Source organism: Rhinatrema bivittatum, chromosome 3 (assembly GCF_901001135.1).
Source record: "Rhinatrema bivittatum chromosome 3, aRhiBiv1.1, whole genome shotgun sequence".
Classification (NCBI taxonomy): Eukaryota; Metazoa; Chordata; class Amphibia; order Gymnophiona; family Rhinatrematidae; genus Rhinatrema; species Rhinatrema bivittatum.
Window position 1 is genome coordinate 118421101 of NC_042617.1, and position 16197 is coordinate 118437297.

Genomic DNA, 16197 nt, shown 5'->3' on the forward strand with positions numbered 1-16197 from the left:
AAAAGATAAGGTGGAAGACCAAGAATGGTTCTAAGGAATGAAAAACAATGTCATCTGTGTAGAGTTTTTAAATTTAACTCTAAGACCATCCAGAAGATGAATTAAAGGTAATAGATATTGAAGAAAATAGCAGATAGCGCAGAACCTTGAGGAACGGTGGAGGTGACGATATACCAGTCAGAATGAGAATGGCCAACGTTAACTCATTGAGGGCGATTAGAAATGGAAGAAAATGAAACAGTTGAGTGCAATGTCTTAAATGCCAATGAATTGAAGACCTCTTAAGAATTGATGGTCTCTGGTGTCAAAGGCCACAGAGATATCAAGTAAAACCCAAATGTAATCTGTGTTTGTGTCAAATCCGTGCATTATAGTGTCAAAGGTGGACAAGAGAAGGGTTTTGGTACTATGACCTTTTTGGAATCTGAGCTGGTTGGAGTGTTATAAAACGGCACTTCTTTTAAAATCTAGCTTTTAGCTGCAAAATCCACATTTTTTTTTTTTTTTTTTTAAACTTATGGTCTTTGTCCCGGGGCCACACTCTCTGCAGACAGTTGCACCTGCTTTTCCCATGGACAATGATGTGCATACAACTGAAAGATGCAATTTCTACACATTACTTTACTTTCCTCCCCCTACACACACCACTTTCTACTGTGGCTACAAATGTGTGAACTTTACCCTGGGAAATGTGCTACCTGAAAGTAGCCCAACCTGCGAAGTGGCAAACTGCTGTTTTCTCCTAGAAATGGTTTTTATATTATCACCCTTGGAGTACAGTAGATGGTTGTCATAGGAATAAATGCAAACTCCTTAAATATGTTCAGAAAGATAATAAATAGAAACTGGAAACTAGTTATAGAATACTGTTTTATATTCATCTCCAGCAACTGTTACAAAAATAGAAGCAGTAACACCACACAGAATGAAAATCATTACACACCAATTTTTCAGAAAAACATGACTTCATGATACAATAATTGTTTATATTATGGAGAATCTAGGGGATAGCTTGTGAGATCAGTTCACTCTACGACAGCTGTGTTCTGTTTTACATAAAAGTGAATTGCATTCACCTCAAATCACCCCACTGCAAACTAACCAATTTTTAAACAGGAAAAATGCAATATCTTAATGTGGAGCAATACTACTTTCACCTAGACAAGCACTTCACAAATATTGATACATTTTAAAGGTAGATCACATTCACTTTGCAGAAAAGTTAGTGTTTTTTCCTAGAACCTCATTTTTGGAAGCTGGCCACATCTGTTAGATTTGCTTTTGCTGTATGACACACTGCTTTTCTTCTCAATTGTTCTGGGAATGTGGTAGAAGCAGGCTTGCTCTTTCTGGTGATGCAGAGCAAGCAGACTAGTGGCTAAACCAATGAAACTTCTGGAAGTCTTAGCTACTTTGCTAACTCACACAAGAGGGACAAATCTGGTCCAAATGTAAAACTGAAGCTCACTCCCTCATCCCAGTATGCACTATACATGACTTTTTATATGACAGTAGAGAACATGTCAGTCGTTTTTGCTGCACAGTTAATATAGCAACATTTAGTCCCTCTCAGGCTTGCTGGTCATGTAGTCCCCTACTAATGAAAATCGGTGGCCAAATCTGCTTTTATGGATGCTGCTAGGCAGAAAGTTTGTTACATGACAGTGATTTTACTAACAGAACAAATATTTTGGCAGAAATTTTGTTTTAAAGAATAAAGATTGATCAAGGACAATCAAACTGCCCCTGCCTTACCCAGCTAAAAAAAAAAAAAAAAAAAAAGACACAGGGTCACAAGTAGATACTTCCAGGGGGCCATGGTTAGGTCAGTAAAGGGAAAGAACATACACAGATTACATTTTTAAATCTACACCTGTTATTGCTGGAGCAATTTTCAAAGCAAAAGTATACTTGTACTTTCCCTTTGCGAACAGGTGAAAAGCTCAAGTGGCAGAGTACCCACCCACTCTGGCTCACTGTGGGTACTTTTGAAAACTGCCCCATGGTGACTTTTGTACATAAGAATAAAACAATCTACACACAAGCAGGTGATGAGGAGCCTCATGAAAAAGCCTGTGGCTCTCCCTCTTAGTATTTGTAGTTCTCTGAACTATTTCAAATACATATTTTAATACATCAGAGTTGGTCTAAGCACAACAGATAGTGAGTGTATAATGTCTTTACACGACACTCTTCCTAGGATGGTCGAGTTTCATATACACCACATTTAAAAATATAAAATGGCATGCTGGGTCAGCTGCCTAGGTTTCTGTCTAGACAGTGGCCACTCCAAGGCACTTAAAAGGACCCAGCCAATCCCCTTTCTGTTGCTCACACCTAAAACCTTTGAAAGACTTTATTAAACAAAACATTTTATACGATACATTTCCAAAACGCTCCTATGTATGTGTGAACACAGGCCAGTAAAACAAGCTCAGGCATTCCAATACAGAATGTGTTTTGGCCAGGCCCGTCTCAAGCAGGCTGCTCCCAGGGAATTGTTTGGCGCAGAGCGGGCAGCCTCTCCTCAAAAAAACGTCTACACTGCCCCCACCCCTCTCTTTGCAGGATAGGCCTGGCTTGCCTGAAATGCCATTTGCATCAGATGGCCTAGGATTAGGGTGAAAATTCCCTCATCATTACTTCCACCAACAGAAATGACACTAAATCAGTTTCTGAAACCTGCTGCTCCACCTACTTAAAAATAAATGTGAATTTTACATCTATGTGATGAGGAGGAAACGTTCACGGACCGCTCCCGCTCCAGTGCTTCCTGCTTCTTATTCAGTGTTCACTTTTTCTATGCCTCAGTCATTTTTTATCGTATTTTCTTAAATGCATTTAAAAATGCATCTGTTGCAACTGCAGCAGTCAAAATGGTGGGTATTACAAAGCCCCACGCTGGCCATGTTGAGTACATCTTCCTCAGGGGTTCACGCCCTTCTTCTTACTGCTCAAATCACTCATGATGTCAGAAGTGCCAGCGTCGGGCTTTGTAATAATCATCATTCAACCACTGCAGATGCAACAGATAAGTTTTTAAATGCATTTAAAAAAAATATGATTAAACTATGATTGAGAACTAAAATGTGAACACAGTAATTTGAGTCACTAGTGGTCAAGGGATGTTGATGGTATAACCTCTATACCAAGTTGATTAAGTGGGAGCTGTGAATGAACGTTTCCTAGGCCGATGGATTTAATTCATATTTATTTTTAAGTATGGGGAGCAGCAGGTTTTAAAAAGTTGAAGTGACTTGATTAGCTGCTAGGATACTGTGTGCACATTTATAAACTAGCATTTTTTAGATTTCTGTATAAAACCTTATGTGCTGAATACAGTGTTTTTGGTGGCTTAAGTGTGTACAAGACTGACAACCAAACTCACATCAGCTCATTTCAGATGGAGCTATTTAAATAAAAATGCCTTTATAGCTAATGAAGGTAATTTTCATAAGAAAATATGTACATAAATGGGTTTTTGAATATTGCTACGATATGCCATTTTTTACACACATAACTCCTTTGAAAATTCACTCCTTTGTGTGTAGTCCACCCCACTATTTTTTTGAAAATGTGTATTTAAAATATTTGAATTATTTTTCACAAAGTTTCAGTGCTCTAATCATTTTGAAAAACCTTTTATGTTTCCTAAAAGAAAGATATGCACGTAGGTTTGGTTTATAAAACTGCAGCTAGAACTGCCTGCTAACCCAACAATACCTGTGAAGCCTATATTTACATAACCTGCCTTTAAAGAGTGCCAGTTGTATGCACCAAATTACTTCCTGTGACTAATAATATACACACTGTATGTGAACTCTGTGTAAAGAGTACCTAGCCCCAGACACTAACTAATTCAGCTCGCTGGGACATCAGGTGTTGGCTATGGCAGAGAACAGAAGACCTGACCAAGCTGAGGGTCCTAACTTGGCCCTGCGTCTCTGAAGGCCATAAATACATAGGTATGAACCCAGGCCCCAAAAATGTCTAGCTCAAAATCAACAGGTTTCCACCTTTCTTAGCTAATAACACAAGTTCTGTTCAATTCAGTATCTGTGCAGAGCCTACAGCTTGATCCCAGGGAACGCCATCTGAGCTGCATCTCTAAACTCGCCACATTTCATACCTCACACAGCAGAAAAGATGAGCATTTTGGTACGTGACTTCTGGTTCAACTGCATGCATCCAGGCCGCCTATCCAAGAACAGGAGTAGTGCTTCACCCCGATCAGGATTACTGAGTGCCTGGAACATGTGCACTCGGTTCATCAGTTCAGACACACATTGTAAACAAACATGGAACTAAAAGATAACATCCCCCCATGTTTGGGGACATTTCCCTTAATTAAAAGCTGTCCTATTTATTTAAACAGCATTCACCAAACCCTTCAAAAATAAGTTTGAAACTGTTTGCGTGGAGTCTACAAAGTTTTCAGTTAGAGTTTTGTTCATGTAGTTTAAAACCAATTCATGTGGCTGGGGCTCCAAAGGTGGAGCTCATCCGTCACACTTTCAGATTTGTTCTGACAAGCTGTGTGTCCTCTAGAGGCAGCATCTGAAAGAAGAAAAAAGAAAATTCATGTTTGTGCTTCTCAGATTCCTGAAATAGGCTGCTGGCTTTGTTCTATAAGTGAATATGTACCGCGAAGCACCTGCAGCAGTGAGGCCACTGGGACACTACCTTTGCATATAATAATAAAAATGGAGGCTTCTTGAAAGGTCTCTTTTTAAAACCAAAGTACATGAAAAACAAAATTCACACTTGAAACAAAAATTACTAACACGCACACACCACAGAAACAAACGTGAAAGTATGCCCCAAGCAGTTTCCTCCTGCTCCAATTTTGGGCTCCAGCTCGATCAGAACGGATTTTTATTGGGATGCAGCGGCACGGGTATTCATTTTCCCCGTTTTATTACCACCCCAGCCGCTGTAGTGAGAGTCCTCGAGCAGAAGCCACCTACTGGAGCACTCTCCACAAAAAAAATCATTCTGTCAGGGAGCTGCATCCATTCACCCAACTCCAGGACAAAATGTTAAAAGCTCCTGCTCAGTTTTATTTTGTGTTTGTTTAGCACAGTGTGGAAATCCCTAATCTAGTGGATAAAAAGGGGTGAGAACGTGCATAGAAAGCAAAATATTTAGTGCTTTCTTCTCATGACTTCTGGCTTCCACCAATAGATTTATTTCCATTCTGATGCCGGGGGCACGATTACCCCTTTGCTCCAGGAGTGCTGTAGATCCCACTTCAATGATGGCAAACTTATGACACGCGTGTTAAAGGTGAAATGCCACGACGTTTTGGGTGATACGTTAGCATCCGCTAACACCCAACTAAATTATAGGACCCCTGTAAGCCACCGGGCTCAACACTAGGCCCCATAGCAGCTATGCTAGAACGGGAGCCTCCCTCGAGGCTCTCTGCTCATTTCTCTTGCTGTTTCCTGCAGCTTCATAGGTTTCTGCTTCTCTTCAGCCCCCCCCATGGCTGCGAGCGCGTCTGCATTTTTTTTTTCTTTTCCCTGTGGTATCATTGATAGCTGGGGGACTGGCTCCTTCTTCCCATCACCACTAGAGTGGTGGGAAACGCTCCCATGGCCTTCCCTCATACCAGTCCCGTCTCTCTTGTTGCTGCAGGAAGCAACAGCAGACGTCCCACTGCTATTTCACCACAGCTGAAGGCCCCTCACTGATTTCGTCCCCACATCAGCTGATAGCCCTGCTTTGACCTCTCCTGACATCAACGTAAGTACATTTTTTTTAAATATATATCTAGAGGCTGCTTAAGAGGAGAGAGAGTGGGAGTGTGCAAGGTACCATGTTGCATATTTGACAGTGGGGACGAGGAAGAATGTGTGTGTGTGTCCGCAAGTGCAGGAGAGCGTGTGTATATATTAGTGGGCGCAAGGGTGCATGTGTGTGGATGTGTCAGCGGGTGCAAGGGAACGTTTGTGTGAATGTCAACGAGTTCAAGGGAGCATGTGTGTGTGGATGTCAGTAGGTGCAAGGGAGTGTGTGTATGTCTGCATAATTGCTGTTTTCATCTTGTTTGATTAATGTGCTGTATGAAACTTTTTAATAATGAATCTGTTTTTTTCATTATTAGCTTGTTTTACTCATTTTTCACTTTTTTATTTGACTTTTTTTTATATAAAATACATAGCATCATTAATGATAGGACTGCATTTTTTTGTAAATAAATGAATATATAAAGAATTGTGTCTGTTTTGTTCTTGGTGGGGGAGGAAACCACCAGCCACTTCTCCTGGGGACCCAATGCAGAGCGCTAAGGACGCACAAATTACCCATTGTGTGTCTCTTTTAGCAAGGCAAATCATTTGCCTATTGCATCGAATGCCCAGGACAGGTGGATGTGCGCGTGTTCAAAAAATGTGTGCCCAGTTTGGATGCACGTTTTTATGCACTGATATTACATTGGCTTGAAAGTTGTGAGCTACTTTGTGGAAGCCTTGAGAGCAATGGTCTGCTGTGCAACAGCGGCATGAGAGAGTGTCATGTGTGCTACTGCCACACAACATCCAGCCTCTATTTTCTATCTTAAATTATTTATTTATTTTTTTATATTATATTAACCCCTGCATTAGACTGAATGGCATCGTGGGCATGGTTGGCAAAGCCTGAGCTGAACAAGCTATTCTTTCCAAATGCTGAAACAGGAAGGTGAACTATGACACTGACGAGAATGGCAACAGAGCATCTGCTTTTCCTTCCGCAGAGCTTTTTCTGAATTTTGGCAGTGCAAGGATTCTGCAATTCTTGCTTTGAAAAACCCCTGGATAAATTACAAGTTTCCACAGTGAACACAACAAGATAACAGGCTATCCAGAAGAGAGGCAAACCTTTAGTACAGAAAGTCTAAAAATGTGCATGGGCAAGGAGCAATACTGTTAGCAATACTAGGTCCTGAAAAGCAAGGTGTTTTGAGAAAGTTGAAATGAAAGGAAAATGCTCAACTTTTTCCCAAAACAAAATTTCTTGGCATTACCCCCTATTGATGGTCAGGTAGTTTCCTCCCGCTTCTTTAAGATCTCAGTTCAGGCAGAACCAATCTCTTCTAGGACTAGAGCACCATGAGATTTCATTTGCTACTATGCAGGGTTTTCAATTTCTCTCCCCTTTACTCCAAGTATCTGAGCAACAGTCCTTCAGCTGAGGCCTCTGGAGTCCAGTAGGCAGGCAACCCAAGTCTGGCCAGTAGGGCTTCCACCTCCTGAGGCACGAGGGGGGGGGGGTGTTTCTATTAATACTGCTTTTGTAGCAACCCCATTAACAGCCAAACTTGGGTCTCAAACCCAAACCTCCTGCTTGGCAGGACATTGCACTGCCACTGAGCCAGCCCCCTAAAATTATATTTAAATATGAAAAAAAAAACCAAGGAAAAATACCATAGCAGACTCCAGACCCTCCATAAAAGAACTGCTGTACAATGGGAATAGTAAGTGTATGTACACCAAAGAAGAAAAAACAACTGATGTCAGGAGCTGTGAGATGATCTGTTCCATGACAATGTCATGACTGCTCACCTGTATGAGTACACACACTCTAAGGCACGCTACACAAAGGGAAGGACAATGGATGTTTTGGGCTATGAACAGGGCCCCCTGCTGTACTAGAATTCTGTGGCTTCAGCATTAAAGGCCATAGCCATGGTATCGCAGCAAACTATCTACCGGCCAACACTGCTCCCCCCCCCCCAGGTCTGTCCTCAGGGTCCTGGACTGAACCACTGGTTGTATATATGTTTATTAATATACCTACTTGCCTTCTACGTCTTCACTTTATTAACACCTGAACAGACATAATTAAAATTGCAGACAGGTCAGGCACTGATGGTCTAATAAGCAACTGGGCTGGAAGATGCAAAACCTGTTTGTCCAATGCAAAATCCAAACCAGAAGTCATGCATTATTTTTAACTTTAACTTTTCATTCTTTTTGCCTGCCCAACAAAAGCAGCTGACACAGACTTTGACCTAACACTCATTGTATAAAATGCACTTTTCTTGGAGTTCAAGAAATATTATCAAAGAATCACAGAAAAGCAAAAAGCTCAAACAATTTCACAAAAGCCAACCCAGAATCATATTTTAAGGATTCTGCCTCTTACCAGGCTGGATTCAGTTTCCTTGCCAGGGGTTTGCTATCACCAGAGATGGTATCCATGGCCGCTATCACAGAAGCATACAGCTGGTCCGCTTGTCTCTCAAGCTCTTCCGACTGTTTTGCAATCATTCCAAGGGCATCTCTCAGAACTAAACAATTAAGAGTCAAGCAAAAGAGTGAATTTTGTTATCAACAAACATCTGCTGCCAGTCATGAAAAGAAAAAGGTGTTAGTGATATTTCTCTTAACCTTATCCTGAGATACTTTACTTGTTGCTGAGAGCTTGAACATACAGCCTACCTGTAGATCAGAAGCCATTCCTATATGGCGTTAGTGAACAGGAACTTTGGGCCTACTACGAATGAATAAATATCTCCCAGTAAACACAGAAATACAGAATATAATGGCAGATAAATCTTACAGTCTAGTCTGCCTAATTTACTTCCTGTTATACCATAGACCCCGGATGATCTCTGGAAAAGCAGTCCAAGCCTACAGGGGAAACCACATACAGAAGCCCAAGCCCAGCAGCAAGAATAGTAATGAGACAACAAATGGGGAAGAGGAGAAATAGCAGTGGCAGTGCTGGAGCAGCTCTGATCAAGTCCCTGCAGCTGATCTCCTCCTACTTTCACAAGCTTCTGCTTTAAAATCAAAAGCGCAGCTCACAGAAAGCAGGGCGGGGAGGGAGGGGCAAGCAGATGCCAGGCCAGGGCACATGCCCTTGTTCAAGCTGTTCCCAAACTGCCATGGTGTACAGGGACAGGAATGAGAAGTGAAGGGGTGCGGATAGTGTCAATGGTGTAGCCGGGCCTGCAGCAACCTATAGGTCTGGCACTGCACGCTGGCTCCTGTAACATGCTAGTCCTCCCTAAAAGGGTGTTCCCTATGCTGCCAAATGTCATTTTTTACAAGCCTAGACTTCACATGCTCTAAACTTCTTACCAGGCCAAGCACCCGTCACATACATGAGGTATTTGTTGGAAGTGATTTGAGGGCCGGCTTGGAGGCTCGGTATCTCTGCTGCAGGTGGCCTGGATTTGATTCCCAGACCAGCCCTCGGCCTTCCTGACCCTGCTGTGGAGACGACATCCACAAGCCCCAGGAGGAAGGAGTACCAGTCAGTGCTTGAAGGCCAGCCTCAGGATCCAAAAAAACTGAATCCCGCAGGGAGCTGGGCTAGGAAAGGGATATAAAAAGTGATGGTGGAGGGGGAAGGAATCAGGTAGTTACAAATGAAGGCTCTTGACACCGTAGTCTACTAGAGACCGGTTCTGATTCAGCCTGAAGCACAAGGAGCACAAAGGAAATGCTGAGTCAAAAATAAAAAACGAAGAGAAAGAGGATTAAATTCTGAATGTTTATGAAAGATGGGTGAATGGTCAGAGGCTAAAGGTTGCAGCCTTGGCAATTGGCTCTACTGCTCCTAAGTTTCAAATATCTTAATTATTTTTCAGTTAAACATCTCAGCCTCTCTCAAAGGGAATGCTCTTTTTTTTTTTTTTTAAGATTGGAGGGCTGAACTGCAATTTTAAAAGATCAAAAGCCTACTTTTAATGTAAAAAAAAAAACAGTTTTCCAGCTTCTACTTTTTCATAAAATAAAGTATTCTAATAATAAGACCTCATTTACAAATTCTAGATTAAGTGACCAGTTTTCAAAGTGATTTCCACAAGTAAAAGGCGTTTTACCTAAAGTAAATCAACTGTCAGAAAACTTGCCCTCCCTGAATGTAACTAAAGTCTGCAAACGTACAAGCCCTTTTCCTTCACTGTAAACAGCACTGATAATAATCACAGACTTTGGCACCCAAAAATCACACTGAGATCCAATGTGGTTTCCAACTTCTTTACTGATAATTGATTAAATGACTGAAGAATATTTACAGCAATCAAATCATATTTTTAAATAAAGTCAAGGAACAAATACTGCAGAAGAAAAATTAATAAATTTGTGACCTTACTCTTTTTAGTAAAGTTTCTGAATTTATGGAAGCCAGTTCCTTAGTACTTGATCTCTTTCTCTTTCCAGTTACTCAGATTGAAATTAGTTCAATCTTCCTTCCACTTGCAATTTATCACAGCTTCTCACTATTGTAGAATGGTTAGAATAACGTCCCAGTTACTTATCCGAACATAAGTCCCAATTCTCATACCTTTCCTGAAGTCTCCTTAAATATTTTAAATCTCCTTATGACATTTAAAAGGTCTTTTAAAACCCAGCGCCTGCCTTGGGTGCCTCTTGCGCTTAGACCCCACCTCGTGCGGCCCACTGCAATCGTTGGCGACCCATTGGGGTCAGTGGAGCCCGCCAGCGTTTACCTCCACCGCATCTAGGCCCCTTCGACCGACCCTCTGCACCAGACGCCGAGGCCCGCCTCCAACCGGCGCTCCTGCACCCGACGCAGAGGCCTGCTCATCAAGCGATGACAGCAAGGTGCCAAGAAAGGTCTTTTAAAACCCGGAGCCTGCCTCAGGTGCCGTGCGCCGAAGGAGCACGACCAAGGAGCCAGCCCCTTTGCGCAGCCCCAGAGGCTCCCCCTCTCCCAACTCCACACTACATCCTTCACCACCAACCTTCTAATTTTCACCATTGTAAGAACCACCGCCCTCTCTCCCCTCCCTTCTGCCCCCACCCCCTTTCTCCCTTCAAATCCTCCCCGATATTAGCCCTGCTAACCGCCTAACCCCCCCCCTCACCAACAACCCCACCACATCACAAACACATCCCACCGCAGCTAATCATGCTTGCCCTCCCTATCCCCATTCTTAAACCTCAAACTCACAAACATAGACTACCCCATTTCTCAAGTCCTACATCACATCTCAGATCCCTTCTTCCTATCATGGTATCCCCACTCACACAATTCCTCGGCCTCACAGTCCTATCCCTCATTCTCTTCAACTCCCAATCCTTAGTTAAAAAAACTCCAATCCTTAATGACCTCTGTGCCATAACTGAAACCTGGCTCAAACCAACAGACTCAGTCCTCCTAAACCAACTTCCCATACACTCTTACGACATCTTCTCTATACCAAGGCTCAATAAAAGAGGTGGCGGTCTGCTACTTGCCGCCAAGAAAGGCCTTAAACTAAGATCCCTGAATGTCAATACCGCACCCAGATTTGAAATTAGTCTTTTCAAATCATCCAAACTATAAGTATGCTTAGTTTACACCCCCCCCCCCCAGGTCTCCTCGACAACAACCCCTCCCCCCTCATTGAATTCATAACTGACAACATAAACATAGACATCCCGGCCATTATACTTGGAGATTTTAACCTCCACTTGGACTCCATCCCTCTTTCCTCCATCTGCAAAACCTTACTAAACACTTTCACCGCCATGGGATTCAAACAAATTATCACCTCCTCTATTCACAAAGCAGGCCACTCCTTAGATTTAATCTTTGTAAACTCATGCATACTTTCCTCTTGCACCCCCATCCCTTGGTCAGACCACTCACTCATAAAAATCAATCCATAAGCAAAGCAACCACTCCCCATCCCACTCATAGCAACACCATTCATTTCAGAAAACCCTGCAACAAAGACGACCTAATTAACTCCCTCACCAATACCCTAGATAAACTAGACCTATCAACCACAGAATCGGCTCTCTCCTCCTGGAACAAGCTCACTAAAATTATTGCCGACAAGCTCTGTCCACTAATTACTAAAGAGATTAACCAGTCGCACAACTCCAAAAAGCCCAGGTACTCCTCTGAATTAAAACAACTTAAGCACAACCTCAGAACCAAAGAAAAGAAATGGCGCAAAGACCCCTCGGCCACCCAGCTGGCCTCATACAAATCCTCCCTTCACATCTACAGATCCACCATACTTAAAACCAAATGAGACTTTTAAGCTCTTAAAATTCATAACTTTCAATACAATGCCAAAGCTCTCTTCTCTTATGTTGCTGATCTTACCAAATCATCACCCCCCCCCCCCCCCAAATATCCAATGAGGACTCCAAAGCAAATGCGATGACCTTGCCCACTACTTCAATGACAAAATCACAAAACTCATTTTACGCTTTCCCCCATCCACCTCTCACTCAAACACCATCCCAAAAACCCAAATGCTATCATGAACTCTCTCGAGAACACGTCCGTTTCTGAAATAGATTCAATCCTAAAGAAATTAAATACTTCATCACACCCTTCTGATACTATCCCCACAAAATCCCTCTTAATTATCCCGAACACAATAGCCAAACCCATAGCTGAGATCATCAATTGCTCCCTCTCTCTAGGCATTGTACCAGTCACCTTAAAACAGGCCATAGTCAAACCTATTCTAAAGAAACCCAACCTTGACCCAGCTGATCCAACCAACTTCTGGCCAATTTCAAACCTACCCTTTTTAGCAAAGCTCATGGAAAAAGTAGTCAACCTCCAACTCTCAGACCACTTAGAAAAATACAATATCTTATCCCCTTCCCAATATGGTTTCCGTAAATTCTTCAGTACTGAAACACTTATCTCACTTTCAGACACCTTCCTCAAAGGATTAGATAATAGCCACTCATACATTCTAGCCTTCTAGATATATCTTCTGCCTTTGACACCATCAGCCATAACATCCTAATTGATCGTCTCACCGAAATCGGCATAACAGGAACTGCCCTTCAATGTTTTGAATCCTAGCTTGAAAATAGATACTACAAAGTCAGAATAGGTAATAGCGAATCCATTCCCAACTTAAATTGAGGCGTACCCCAAGGCTCCTCTCTATTCTCCACACTCTTCAACATCTACTTGCTCCCCCCCCCCCGATGCCAACTCCTCTCTGAATTAGGTCTCAATCACTTTATATACGCGGACGACATACAAATCCTTATCCCCATTACCAAATCCCTCTCCGAATCCCTCAAAACTTGGGAAAACTGTCTCACAGCAACCAACCATCTCCTCACAAACCTTCATCTCGCACTCAACACTTCAAAAACGGAACTCCTCATCTCCTCACACCTAAACACCGTAATCCCCCTGATATCAACTTCTTTTCCCCCGCAATATCTAGCACGCAACATGTACGCGATCTTGGCGACATTCTAGACAACCAATTAAACCTAAAAAAATGTATCCACTCCACCTTGAAAGAATGCTTTTATAAACTCCATGTCCTAAAAAAACTAAGACCCTCTCCTCCACTTTAATGATTTCCGTACTGTCCTTCAAGCCACATTATTCTCCAAAATCGATTACTCTAACTAGACTCGCTTCTCCTAGGCCTCCCCTCTTCATCCAAACGCTGCAAAACGCCGCCGCAAGAATACTCACTAACACCCGCAGAAAAGTCCATATTACCCCAATCCTAAGAGACCTCCACTGGCTCCCAATACCCTTCAGTATGCTCTACAAGAGTCTTTCCATCATACACAAGACACTACACAACCAAAATATACATTGGCTAAATGATTCCCTACACCTCCATACCTCCAACAGACCCACTAGATTGGCCTACAAAGAAACCCTACACATACCCTCCCCCTCAAACTCACACATCTTAACTCAACGAAAGAACGAGCTTTATCCATCGCAGGACCCTCAATCTGGAACTCCATGCCCCCCAACCTGGCTCTTTAAACATGCATTTGCATAACACCTTTTCTATTGCCTGCACCTCAACATCACATCCAACACTCCAGCGATTTCCCTCCACTCCACTCACACCTCATTTATTTGCTAGACTATCCACTTCCAATTCCATTTCCATGTAAACCGATTAGCATTATCCCTATCCCTTTTATTGTAATCTGTCAAACCAACCAGTTCCATGAAATGCTTTTAGCTTTGTTTCTCTTGTTTTTAAAATCTGTTTCCACTTCCATATTACCTGTTATGCTTTTTCCATATATTATTTTTCCACATAACCCGTTATGTATTCCTTTTAACCTGATATATGTTTTTATGCTATTTTTCATCATGTTCCTTGTACTACTTCCAATTGTTCCATGTAAACCGATATGATGTACAAACGAATATCGGTATATAAAAGCATGTCAATAAATAAATACATTTTCAGTGGCCACTCTTCTCTCAAATGAAGCACTTTGAGTCAGTATCAAACACAGTTCTTCACTACCTGCAGCTCCTTTCTTCTGGCAATGGACAGGGTCTATTTCTCCTCCGATGAAAACCTTTATTTCTCAGGCTAAGATGCCTCATCCCAGTAGAATGGAAACTGATTCCCTGTACCAAGGGCACTCAGATCCAGGTAGAACCAAAATTAAACTCTCTCAAAAAGGGGACAAAACAAACAACTCTTCTGGAATAAGTTAGAAAATAAATAACAGGAGTCAGAGAGCTCCTGCCTTCACAAAATCCAACTAAAAATCCTATGCTCTAAGAGGGTGCCTGGTGATCAAAAAGCCCAAGGCTACACCATATCAGTCTTCCACATGGGAGAGCAGCATCCAAAGGTTTTGTTTACTAAATCTCTCTGAACCTCCCCAGCTAGTTAGTGTGCTCCTTCTGGTAAGGAAACCTCTGGTTAGTGATACTTATTTTAATCTTGTTTTATTATGATTATTTACCTATGGTTTATTGTGTATGTTTTGTTGTGAGCCACCCCAGATAGGGGCGGCATATACATAAATTTTAACCATAACCAAAGGAATTTCCCCATCCTCCAGAGAGTCAGGATCAGCTTCATCATCAGTGCCATCCGGATTCCTATCAGGAGGACATGCTGCCAAATCTAGGTGTACTTCGGCACTTAACCGCCTGAGATTCTAACCTGACAGGATTGGATGGGGCTGAGTATTGCGCCTAAAGAAAGGATTGCAATCCTTGAAAAAATTCTACCCAAGAAAAGGAAGAAGGATCCATGCCACTGAGTTACTGTCCCCCGCTGACGAACCAGTTAAGGGAGTTCCAAGGTCAGGAGCCCCTCCAGAAATGACCTTACCCAGGCCATCATCAGGCTGGGAAGAACCAGGCTTAGTAAAAACAGAGGAAGGTCATTCTCCCTGAGCCTCTAAGCAGCGCTGGCACAAGTTAGAAGGCACTCCAGGCTGAGATGCCCAACTATGACAGGCAACTTAATCTGGTAGAATATGTGATCAAAATAACAAACTTAATAAAGAAAATCACATATGTCCAACGCAATTTGTGCAATTAGGTACACCCTCATATGTGAGCTCTTGCACATATCCGCTGCCACAGCGTTTTAACTTTTGTCCGCTTATTAGAAGTGTGACCACTCAGCCAACTTTAATCACGGGGTAACCTTCTTGGACTGCGTTTTCAAACTGCCGCTCTTTTAAACAACAACGTTAACTTTTTTTGAAATTTTTTTAAATCACTGAAGATAAATTCCATTTACTCCAACTTGAATAATGAAACTTTTTATGGAATAAAGAACTTATCTTTTTCCAGAGACATAAGCTAGAGCCCAGAGCTCGACCGCTCTGCTCATCTTTTCCTACCCACAGCACTTTTGATTTCCTAAGATTTTATTTAAACTTGTAGGTCCTCAACCACAAAACTATAGCACCCAAACCGGCATTAATTCTCTGCCAATCACACAAACCATCTGGATATCATATCACAGACTGGGACCATGAACATATTCAACAAATAAGGTGACGAGATTTGCTTCCCTCAAACATTTAACACCTTACTAATGCAAAAGCTAAAAGTTCCTCCAGCACTTTATTCTCATTCTACAGTGCACAATTTATCAATTTAACAAAAACAAACACCTCACCGATTTCTCCCCACAGCTGCTGTACCAGCTTACGCTGGCCTTTCAATACTAACACCACCCTTCCCCCTTTTCTCCCAACTCGCAGTCCAATCACAGACATAAATCCATTAGGGCATAACTGATTAGAAAGTACAATACCTTCATCATGTAACAAGGAATCAAAGACAAAGGAAGTCTGCCTCAAGTTCACTAATTAGATCATGAAGTATCTCAACTTTATTTTTTTTAGCAGATCTCATATTAATTGCCATAAAAAAACCCACTCAGGTCGTATGACTTTTGAATGGTCCCCCTTGCAAGGGAACCATTTTTAAAGACAGCCAAATCTCACCCCCTTACTGGCCCCCCTCAGA

General features: G+C 42.2%; 1 protein-coding gene across 1 annotated transcript in view; it reads right to left on the reverse strand.

The window, feature by feature from the left end:
* Nucleotides 1-852: 852 nt before the first annotated feature.
* CEP68 (centrosomal protein 68) overlaps nucleotides 853-16197 on the reverse strand; it is a 68244-nt gene continuing 52899 nt past the window's right edge. Inside the window, exons 6-7 of the mRNA XM_029593623.1 lie at nucleotides 8131-8275; nucleotides 853-4557 (exon numbers count right to left, since the gene is read on the reverse strand). Coding sequence (XP_029449483.1) covers nucleotide 4557; nucleotides 8131-8275 — 146 coding nt within the window. The 3' untranslated portion in view covers nucleotides 853-4556. The remainder of the gene's footprint in view (nucleotides 4558-8130; nucleotides 8276-16197) is intronic.